Below are 11,639 nucleotides of genomic sequence, written 5' to 3' on the forward strand. Positions count from 1 at the left end.
GTGTACTACAAGAATGTTTTGGGCCTAAAGCAATCTATCTAGTTGGGCCTAAAGCCCATAACACTATACACGTTAACACTTCATCAAATCCACTATTGCATTAGTGAGTGTAATGGTCAATTTTGTTGGTATTTATTAGTAATAAAAAGTTATGCATGATTTCCCTAAAAGAAAAAAGAGTCATCAAATCTTTAAAAGAAATTTGAAAAAGATATGTCCAATTGAGGTTTTTCTAAAACGCATGAGGTTGCTAGAAAAAAGAAAAAGAAAAAGTAGCACCCTATAGTTGAAGAATAAAAACAAAAAAACCTATAAAATGGCACTGTCATAATATCATAAATTTAAATTTAGTTTACCGTGCACATGAGATCCCACTCCCAACTATGATTGACAAGTCACAAGTGCATAAATCTTTAATTGGGATTTATGAGAGAGAGAGAGAGAGAGAGAGAGAGAGCCCTCTAAGCATGCGTATAGCATATGTGATAGGAATAGTTTTATAATTCTTAACCCTAGTCTCTACACACAATCTACATTCATGTTCATAATTTTTTTTATATATAAAAAGGACATTTTAAAAAACAATTCAAATTCAAATTCTTCACAAGTTAAATTTAAAAAATAATAATAAATAAATAATTAAAAACTAAATTAACAATATAAGAATGCTAACTTAAAAAAAAAGAAGAAGAGAAAACCCTCATTTTCTCTATTGTCCTCTTAATCTTAAATACATATTAGAGGGTTTTGTTTTTAACATAGATAGTTTAGATGAGGAAAAAAAAAAAACCAAAGATGTTGAATATGGACTATGAACACCTTTAGTACATTTGTAAATAAAATTATATCAAATTGAGGTGGGTTTATGTACATTTTTTTTTGAAAGGTGAATGATTTGGATTTAAACCAAATAAAAGAGACAAACAGAGCAGTTCTACAAAGCAGAACAGAGACTAAGCATTACAACATATCAGATTGAAGGAAAGGGGCTACAATAGGAGGCGTAACTCCTTTCCATAGTTGTTGAGTTCCTGATCTTCTAGCGTGTTGGGCGAGCTCGTGGGCCACTGTGTTGAAGTTTCTGCTTAAGTGTTTGAAAAGGCAATTCTCAAAGGAAACACTAGCCCGAAGGATCCCCTGAATAAGGTGCTCAAAGCTGCTGCCCGTGGCTTTGTCCTGGATTGCTTGAATGGCATTGGAGGAATCTGATTTAATAATGACCCGAGGCAGCTGGAGCTCCTGAGCTAAAAGAACACCTTGCTTCAAAGCCATGATCTCCGTAAGCTCAGCAAAGAAGCAAGCTTTAAGAGGTTTACAAAGGGCAGCCACAACTTGACCCATATAATCTCTAATGACAACACCAATACTTGAGAAACTTTCCAGCTCTGATGATGCCCCATCAACAATTATTTTGTGGATTCTAGGGGGAGGAGGCACCCATCTGGTCGGGAGAGTTCTAGTTTGGCTGAAGTCCCATGTGGCAAAGCAAGCAAAGTCCTCAGCATTACCTTTAGCCAATTGCCACACCTGTTCAGAGGGGAGACCACAACCCTCATGTACAAACCTGTTTCTATTGGACCAGATAGCCCATGCAATAGTAAGGAAAAGCTCTAAGTCTTGGAGTGTTGCATAGGAAAGAATAAAAATGACAGGGTCCAAGAAAGATTTTTTAAAACCATGGATGCGCATTGGGTTCTTAGGCCAAAGACTCCAGACCAAAGATGAGAATGCACAGTAAAGGAGGGCATGATTTAAGCATTCTGTTTCATTTTTACACACGAGGCAAATCTTATTTTGAGATATCCCCCTGCAATTTATGACCTCCATTGTAGGCAGACCATTAACGCATGCTCTCCAAGCAAAGATCTTGATTTTTGCTGGGAGATTAAGGTCCTCCAAACTGGTTTGCAAGGGTCTCCATTTGGGCATTCTTCACTTGCCTTTGATTCCTGAAGATTATAGGCTATATGGTAGGCACTTTTGACGGTAAAAACCCCTTGGCTATTTTCAATCTAGATAATTTTATCTTCAGGGAGGTCATGGCATAAGGGTATCTTCAGGATTGTGTTTGCTTCAAATGGGAGGAAGGTAGCTCTTATTATGTTCACTCTCCACCACTTTGTCATAGGGTCAATGAGAGAAGAGACCATTGGGTATTGGGGGGTATCATTTGGAGGTGAGATGACCTTGTAGGTAGATGGGGTTGGCAGTCATTTGTCCTTCCATACATGGATTAGCTTTCCATTTCCCACTCTCCACCGAGTTCCCAATCTTATAACTTCAAGACTACTATGAATGCTTCTCCAAGAGTATGATGGGGAATTCTCAAGTTTTGCATTTAGAATATCACTAGTAGGGAAGTAATTCAATTTAAGAACCTTTGCCACTAGAGAGTTTGGATTTTGGAGGATTCGCCATAGTTGCTTTGCAAGCATTGCCTTATTGAATCTTGCAAATTCCTGAAACCCATACCACCATAAGCTTTTTGTTTACACATTATTTTCCAACTAACCCAACACATTTTTGTTTCTTGCTACCTTTGGCCCCACCAGAACTTCCTCATCATATTTTCAATTTCATCACATAAGCTTTGGGGAAGAAGGAAGCAACCCATAGTGTAAGTAGGAATTGCTTGAGCTACCGCTATAATGAGGATTTCTTTCTCACCCACAAATAAGAGTTTCCCTTTCCATCCGGCGAGCTTCTGCCCAATTCTCTCCTTTAGAATGGCAATTTGATCTCCCAATAAAGGATAGGAGGCCCAGATACCTTGAGTGTCTAGTATCTTGCATTGGGCTTAGAGTAGCCAAAATCTCATCCTTCGTTTCTTGTGTTGTATTAGGGCTGAAGAAGATTGAGGACTTGTCGGTGTTAATTTTATGGCCTGAGGCTTCCTCATATTTTTGAAGAATATGCTTCAACTCCTAGCTATCACGCACACTAGCTTTGCAGAAAAGAATACTGTCATCCGCAAAGAGAAGGTGGGTGACTCTTGGGCAGCCCCTACAAACAGAGATACCTATTAATAGTTGGTTTCAGGCAGCCATATGAATAAGTGCAGAAAGCCCTTTAGTACAAATGAGGAAGAGAGTTGGGGAGAGGGGGTCCCTTTGTCGAAGCCCTCGTGTAGGAATGATGTTTCCACGAGCAGGCCCATTTATGATAACTAAATATGAGATCGATGAAATGCACCTCATTACGAGATTTATCCACTTTTGACTAAATCCCAATTTTTCCATAACCCCCTGTATAAAGCACCACTCGACCTTGTCAAAAGCCTTACTCATATCAAGCTTGGCAGCAATATAGCCTTCTCCCCCTGCATTTTTGTGATTTAGAAAGTGCATTAACTCAAAAGCCACAAGTACATTGTCAGTAATTAATCTGTCAGGAATGAAAGCACTTTGGTTCTCTGAAATGATGTGAGGGAGAATAGCCTTAAATCTATTAGCAATAGTTTTGGATATGAGTTTATAAACTACATTACACAGGCTGATGGGTCGGAAGTCAGTCATTTTTTTGGGATTATTTACTTTGGAATGAGGGCAATGTTGGTTTTGTTAAGGCATGCCATGGACATATTACTGTTAAGAACATTTAAGACCATATTAGTGATGCTACATCCCACAATGCTCCAATATTTTTGATAAAAAATAGCAGACATACTATTGGGGCCAGACCCTTTAGTGGGGTGGATCTGTTTGAGAGTAGTAGCAACCTCCTCCTTAGCGAAATTTCTGTTTAAGCTTTCATTCATTTTTTTGGTCACCCATGTGGGGATGGCATCAATTACCTTATCTATCCCCGATGGGGAAGCCGAAGTATAGATGTTCTTAAAGTAGTCAATGGTAGCTTGAGCAATACTGTCCTTTCCATCACACCATCAGCCTTGGCTATCCCAAAACCCCAAAATAGTGTTTTGCTTGCACCACTCTGAGGCTTGGGCATGGAAGAATCTGGTATTTTTATCGCCTTTTTTAAGCCAGTGAGCTTTGGCTCTTTGACCCTAGTAAATCTCCTCACCGTTAAGGAGGTCATTAATTTCCCACCTTAGGCAGTTAATCTTAGTGCTTAGCGATCCATCTTTATCTTGTACGGTCAGTGAGTTTAGGGCATCTCTTTTTTCTTGTATCTTCTTTGGAATCTGACCAAACACTTTTAAACTCCAATTTGTCAGCTCTACAACATAGCTACTAAGATTAGTCATAACTCCTTTCGGAGTACTGAGATCAAGGTCCATTCCCTATGAGTTTTCAATAATGGCTTTACATTCTGCGTTCTTAGTCCACATCGCTTCAAAGTGGAAGTGTTTAACTCGGGTTTTCTGTTGGATTGTAGGGTTAGAAAAAAGCAAAGCATAGTGGTCGAATGTTGAATCGACCAGATGAAGAGCTTTCATTCCCCCAAATTTTTCAGTCCATTCCAAGTCGACAAAAGCTCTGTCTAGTCTTAGATATATTTTGTTTTCCCCCCCTTGTGTATTACACCAGGTAAAGTCAGAGCCATAGTAACCTAAATCTTGGAAAGCACAATAATCCACTACCCTCCTAAACCCATCCATTTGTTGTTGAGATCGAATAGCCCTCCCCCTGCTTTTTAGAGTTAGATAATATTTCATTAAAATCTCCTAAACATAACCATGGGAGATGCAATTGATTATTTAGGAAAGCTAATAGGTGCCAGGATTCATACCTTCGGTGAGTCTTCGGATGGCCATAGAAACCCGTCAACCTCCATTTGAAATTTTTCTTTGCATCATTGATTACAGCATCTATGTGGTTTAGAGAGTAGCTCTTGATTTCCAAATCAACCTCTCTAGCCCACAGCATGGCTAGACCCCCTTTTCTGCCTGCACAAGGAACAATGAGACCATGTGTTAGCCCGATTTTGTTTTTATTCTTTCCATCCTTCAATTTTTTTTCTTTTGTTTTCATCAAAAATACTATTTTGGGATTCCATCTTCGGACCATATCGTGCAATGCTTGAACTGACCGGGGGTTCCCAAGTCCTCGGCAGTTCCAACTTAAGGGATTCATGGCTCCCGGCGGTGCTGCCTTGCAGCCACTGCCGATCTCTCATCATGTTGGTTTTGGACATCAGTTGTTGCTACAAGTTGCTTCTTCTGAGAAGCTGCTAGTTCTTCTTCAAAAATTAATTTCCCCGCTCTCTTGGATCCACTGCTTAAAAGTTGGGCACCTTTAATTGGGCTTTTATTTTTACCTTTCTCCCTTGCCATTCTTTTCCATTGGGCTGTAGCTTTTATTTTTCCTTCTATTTCTTGGCCCTTGACTTCAAGCATGCCTTCCTTTTCCTCTGTTTGGGCTGCTGTGGTTTTAATTGGGCTATTAACTTCCAAACCTTCAATTTCGGAGTGGGCTTGCTGGCCCACTAATGAAAAAGCTTCAGTAGCACCCGAGTTTTCTCTTAAGCCACGCGGGAAACCTGTTAAAGGGTGGATGTTCAAATTACGTGCTTCTGACATTTCATCAGTGACTAGTTCCATCCTAGTTGAATAAGCACGTGTGACGCCCTGCACCCTGCACCCTGTCATTTCGTTCAGAGCTTCAGGAGTTTGAATTTGAAATTCTCTGGTTTCCATGTCTACTTGATGGGCTGTCACCACCGTCGGCCACCGAAGCAGCAGAAAGCTTCATTTTGCCAAGGTTGTTTCCTTCGAACTGGTCTGTGCTTCCTTCTTCTTGGTCTCCATTGCTGGTTGACCTTGATTTTTCAGATCCCATCTTTGGGTTTCCTTGAGCTCGGAGCCATTCATTGTATTGCTTAGGGTTTTGCTGATCTAGGGACTCTTTGCAATGCTTCTCATCATGGCCCAACCTCCCACACAGAAAATAAAAGGTTGGGAGCCTTTCATACCTGAAGCTTACCCAGAATTTTTCTCCTTCCACACTAGCAATCTTACCCCCTCTTCTAAGAGGCTTGTCTAATTGGAGATCCACTCTAATTCTCATGAATTTTGCTTGATCCGGCTGTCTTGCTCACTAGTCTACCTCAATGAACTTTCCTATGTTGTTTCCAAGCTCCCTGCCAACTCCATCTGACATAAGTTGAAAAGGGAGTCCCCAAACTTGGACCCAAAAAGGGGAACAAGTAAAATTTATATTTGTAGCTGAGAGCCCCCTTCGCCATCTGCACAACAATAGTAGATTATTATCGAAGTTCCTTGACCCATTTTGTTTGACCCATTTCATTTGGTACTCCGATTTGAATATGAATTGCATGATGTTATTTCCCGCATGCACAATTTGTAAATCCGAGCCCATTTTCCATGCCATCTGCAGAGTGTTCTTTGGTGCTCTTAGATTCTGGTTTTCGTCCGCCAGTAAACGGCCAAATAGACTAAGCGAACACTCCTCCAATAGATTTGATTTGCATCTTGATTTAATAGAACTTTCCTCTTCTTCCTCCTTTGTGAGGCAGAGATTAGACAATCCCTTCACTACCGTGTGGTCCATGGTAGTGATGGGAAGGAAAAAAGGAGATGAACTCTAGGAAGAACCCTTGTTACAAAACAAAAGGGAAGGGTGACTCGGCTAGAGAAAGCGAGAGAGAAAGACTCCTACTTGGGAGAGAAACCCAACTCAGGTGGGTTTATGTACATTCATATGTTTCACATGACTCCTTAAATAACTTAATAGATTCGGATTCAGAAGCAAATTTGCAATTCAACTTACCATCTTTAGAGTTTTGTTTTTTGTTTTTTATGTTTTACATCAATAGTTAGGAGTAAGGAGATTTGAGACCTAGCCATCTTAGTTGGAAAAAAAAAAAAAATTACCAGTTAAGTTGAACTACAAGACGCTTGACAATTCTATAATTGTTCATAAATCACTTTTTTTCTCTCTTTATGACTATGCTTTGAAGCTTCCTCTAGAACTCTAAGGGAGTGTGGTACCTTGAACAATGAATCCCCCTTCTATTTATATGGGGGACCTTTTGATGAGTTTTGGACGAGCATGGGACTCTCCAAACTAATTGGCTTGGATTTCAATTTCAAAATTTATCCAATTAAGAGTATCATTTAGTTTTCTACAAAGGATAATTCTATAAATATTAAATAGGGATAATTTTAAATTACCCACCTAAGATTAAGCTCAATTTTATGTTTTTTATCTCATTTGAATGACTTAAGGGTGCCTCTATTAATTTATAATAGTTTCTTAGGATGCATCCCACTTTATTAGATCAATCTATTTGAAGCTAGGTGGTTAATTTTGATTGGCCCACAATTAAATAAGGTGACAAGTTGTGATTGATGTATGATAAGAGTGATGTCAATGGTGGTTCCATGTAAAAGTGATGTACTAATTAAAATCTACAATCTCATATGCTGTGAAAAAGGCTGTCAACAAAATTTGTTGTGTACATAGCATTTACAAACATCACCATAAATGATTGTCAATTTGGTCATATAGTTTGCTTGTAGATGATTAAATAGTTAACCCATTTGTCACAAATCAAAAATTTTTATTTTTGTAGACGACTATGAGCCCGTTTGGATAGGCTGTTCTAAAACTCTTAACGCGCATTTTTATCAAAAACGCAAATATGTGTGTGTTTGGTATTGTGATTCTACTAGAAACTACGTTCTTTCAAACACCATATATCACGTTTTGAAACTAAAGTATCAACGAACTTTTTGAAAAACGCCACTTAAAACGTAGATTCGTAATACTTTTTAAGGTTTGAATACCTAAAACACCCTCAAGCATTTGCTAAATGACAAAATCATCAGCCAACAAATAAACTCACCTCCCTAACTTTCCAGTGACAGCACTACTCAAGGCCTCAGGCGGAATTTGCAGTAGTAGTGGAGAATGTTTTCACAACAAGAACGAGCTCAGTTGTATCATTATCGTAAATGGAAATAAGAAGGCACTACTTGTAGGAACAACTTGCATGTCCACTTACTCTCTGTCCATGTTTACAAGAAGAAGTTTGCATGCCCATGTGAATGAAATCTTTGTCTCTCTCTCTCTCTCTCTCTCTCTCTCTCTCTCTCTCTCTCTCTCTCTCTCTCTCTCTCTCTCTCTCTCTCTGCTATCTCTTTTTCACTTTCTTTATTTGAGGTTGATATTAGCATTGGGAAGGGAAAGTAATTGGGGGTTATTTTAATTTAGTTTTTGCTTTTAATAATATTTACCTTTTTTTAAAAAGAAAGGTTAGTGGGGATTAGTGAATATTGTAATTATTATTATTATTATTATTATTATTATTATTATTATTATTATTATTATTATTATTATTGTAAGTGCACAATTGCACCTGGACCCAAAGACAACTACGGGCTCAGGCCCAATGAACCTTAGACAATAAAATTTGTAGAGCGTGGGCTTGAAACCTAGATTAGAAGTGCTGAGAACTTGATAACGGGCTAAGAGTTACAAACAGATGTAGATAACAAAAGATGACTGAAAATAGGCCTCCTCGGACGTAAGCCGAGGACCACTTCTGTATTATTGCTATTTCTTCCTTAAAAGTTACAATTCTTAGTTTCTTTCTTTGTTCCCGATCCCCTTTTTCTCTAGCCTCCACCCCCCTTAAATACTTCCTTCCCTGATACTTTTTGGACTGTGACTAGAAGTTTCAGCCCTACTGTTCAGGGGTCATTTCCCCATTAATGCGGCCAGGGAGGTAGGTGCAGAGCCTTTAATGCGGAGGTGGCAGCCTTTGCACTTGATATTTTCTTTAACACTGGTGCATCTAGAAGGTTTTGGGTGTCCCCCTTTAACCATCAGTCTTTCCAGAGTTATGCCTTAACCTTCATAATGAAGTTTTGAGTTCTCTTGGATTTGTCCGAGGAGAAGCTCGCCCTCGGCTGTACCCACGGATCCTCGGCGTATGGGCCAATTCGTAGAGTTTAATTCTGGAGCAGGTCGGCCCTCCATGCTACAGTCCAAAGGCCCATATGCCCATTTGGGTCCTTTTACCCCCCACAATTATTATTATTATTATTATTATTATTATTATTATTATTATTATTATTATTATTATTATTATTATTATTATTATTATTATTTTCATGAGCTACTTAAAAAATGATAGAATAACATCAATATCAAAATTAAGTCTTTAAGTCCTTTTTGGTAATTTGCACCGAAACGCAATTTTAAACTAATACTATACACAAGTTTTGCCAAACGTTTTATTATGATTTTCAAAATTGTGTTTTCCAAATGCACATTTTAAAAATGCTATTTTTAAAAACGCACATTTTCAAACAGCTTACCCAAATAGACCCTATATTCATTTCATGCATATGTCTTATTCCTTTTTCCTTTAAATGCTAATAGTTAATCAAGAATTATGTATGCTTTCAAACAAAAAGAAGGATTTCTGACTTTCTTGCGAAGAATGGTTAACTTCCTATATCAAACTTCTTACAAAGTTAAAAGCTGTTAAAATAGGTAAACTTAACTTTCCTTGAGTCAATCTCTCTTGCTTGCTACTTGTTCTAGTACTACGGAGAAAAAAAAAAGCTTGATCAAACATATATTTGTCCAATGAATATAATATGCTTGTAGCAAAAATTTATATGAGTTCGATGTACTAATAGAGCTTTACTTCTTTCTACATTAGCATAGTCATCTAGTGCTATTTGAAATTCAAATGGTTAGGCATAAGCATAAGGATACTCGTCATTAAATGCATCCATACATATGGATGGGGCTACAAGCTAGTCTTGTTTTCAAAATAAGTAGTTTAAACTTTAAAGGCACCAAAAACAAATATAAGTGGTCACTAGACCTTTAATTAGGAAAGGTTTTAGCTTTTAAATACAAATAATAATGACATGATGAGTTGTGCCTAGCCTTTAACAACCATTTATAAAATTCTTATAAAATTATATCATAAGTAAAGAAAATAATGTTAGAATTTTTGGCCTTAGTAATGAGTCCAATAGGTTAAACATAGTTATTGTGGGGGGCAAAAAGATCCTGATGGGAACGTGGGCCTTTTGGGCCGTGTTAAGGAAGGTCGACCTGATCCTGAGTTTAGAATTTGTTAGTACTATGGGTCGGCCCATACGCCGAGGATCCGAGGATCCAGCCAAGGGTGACCTTACCCTCGGATGAACACCGAAGAACTCGGGATTTCATAGTAAAGATTAGGGGATGACACGGTTAAGGCCAATGGTTAAAAGGGGGGAACCCTAGAACGCCCCAGAAGCACCGGTGTTGAAGAAATGTCAAAGATAAAGGCTGCTACCTCCACATTAAAGACCCTGCACCTACCACCCTGGCCGCATTTATGGGGAAGTGACACTTGAACAGTAGAAGAGAAACTTCTGGTTACTATTCAAAGGCACTGAGAAGGGAAATATCTAGGCTAAGGGGGAGGTGGGGCAACACGTGTACAAAAGAGGAGTATTTAAGGAGGAACCTGGAATAGAAACGGGGATGAACTTTTTGTAATCTAAAAAAGAAAACAGACAAGGAGAAAGATATAATATAAGAACAGCTCTCGGCTTACGTCCGAGGAGGCCGATTTACAATATCCCTTGTTGTTTCCAAGTATTTGCAATCTTTAATTTGTCATTTAATCCCCACACACTTCTAACCTGGGTTTCAAGCCCACACTCTACAAATTCATATTGTTTAAGGCTCATTGGGCCTGGGCCCATAACTGTTCTTGGGGCCAGGTGCATTTGTGCACTTACAATTGGCGCCGTCTGTGGGAATCTAGTCTAGAAGAGGTAGGGATATTATGGCAGGCTTAGGCTCTCACCATGCAGAGTCACAAGGATCACAACCGGAAGATCATTTCAAACGTCTTGAACATCGTAGGGATCGTGAGGGAAGCGTCCATACAGAATACCCAGGGGCTAGCCATACTCATGGAGGGGGTAGCACTACCCATGATGAGGGTTCTAAATCCATGCAGAAGGAAATCAATCGTTTGAAGAGGAAGTTACGCCGCGCTAAACGTAAGGTTTCCCCGTCCTCGTCTAGTTCTTCCTCAGAGAAGGATAGGGGACCTGGCTACAGTTCAAGGTCATGTTCCCCCACCAGCGCAACATCCTCCGGTGAGGAGGACGACCAGCCAACCCGTAGACGTAAGAAGCTTCGTTCTAGGGGCTTAGGCAACGATACCATGAGTAGGGCGTTGCACCAGCTTTCTAAATCTCCGTTTTCACGGAGGATTGAGAGGGGGAGGCTTCCCAGGAGGTTCACCCAGCCCACCTTTACCATATATAATGGCCGGACTGATCCGGTGGAGCACGTGAGTCACTTCAACCAAAGGATGGCAGTGCACTCTCACAACGAGACTTTGATGTGTAAAGTCTTCCCCTCTAGCTTGGGACCTGTAGCTATGAGATGGTTTAACGGTCTCAAATCGGGATCTGTAGGCTCATTTGGGGAGCTCACTAGGGCATTTGCTTCGCGGTTCATTACGTGTAGCAGAGTCCCTCGGCCATTGGACTCGTTGCTATCCATGGCCATGAAGGAAGGGGAGACACTGAAAGCATACTCCGACCGATACTGGGAGATGTTTAATGAAATAGACGGCGACTTTGATGAGGTGGCGCTTAATACCTTTAAGGTGGGTCTCCCTACTGATCACGACCTAAGAAAGTCTTTGACGAAAAAGCCCGTCCGCAGCGTACGCCGTCTTATGGA

At 39.6% G+C, this 11,639-nt stretch overlaps 2 protein-coding genes across 2 annotated transcripts; both read right to left on the reverse strand.

Moving 5' to 3' along the window:
- Positions 1-960: 960 nt before the first annotated feature.
- Positions 961-1,929, reverse strand: LOC142644128 (uncharacterized). Its single transcript, XM_075818805.1, has one exon. It carries the CDS (start codon positions 1,927-1,929, stop codon positions 961-963), a length of 969 nt encoding a protein of 322 aa, XP_075674920.1.
- Positions 1,930-5,999: 4,070 nt separating this feature from the next.
- On the reverse strand, positions 6,000-6,473 carry LOC142644129 (uncharacterized). The gene has a single exon (XM_075818806.1). It carries the CDS (start codon positions 6,471-6,473, stop codon positions 6,000-6,002), a length of 474 nt encoding a protein of 157 aa, XP_075674921.1.
- Between the last annotated feature and the right edge of the window lie 5,166 nt (positions 6,474-11,639).

This window comes from Castanea sativa, chromosome 7, assembly GCF_040712315.1.
Source record: "Castanea sativa cultivar Marrone di Chiusa Pesio chromosome 7, ASM4071231v1".
NCBI lineage: Eukaryota > Viridiplantae > Streptophyta > Magnoliopsida > Fagales > Fagaceae > Castanea > Castanea sativa.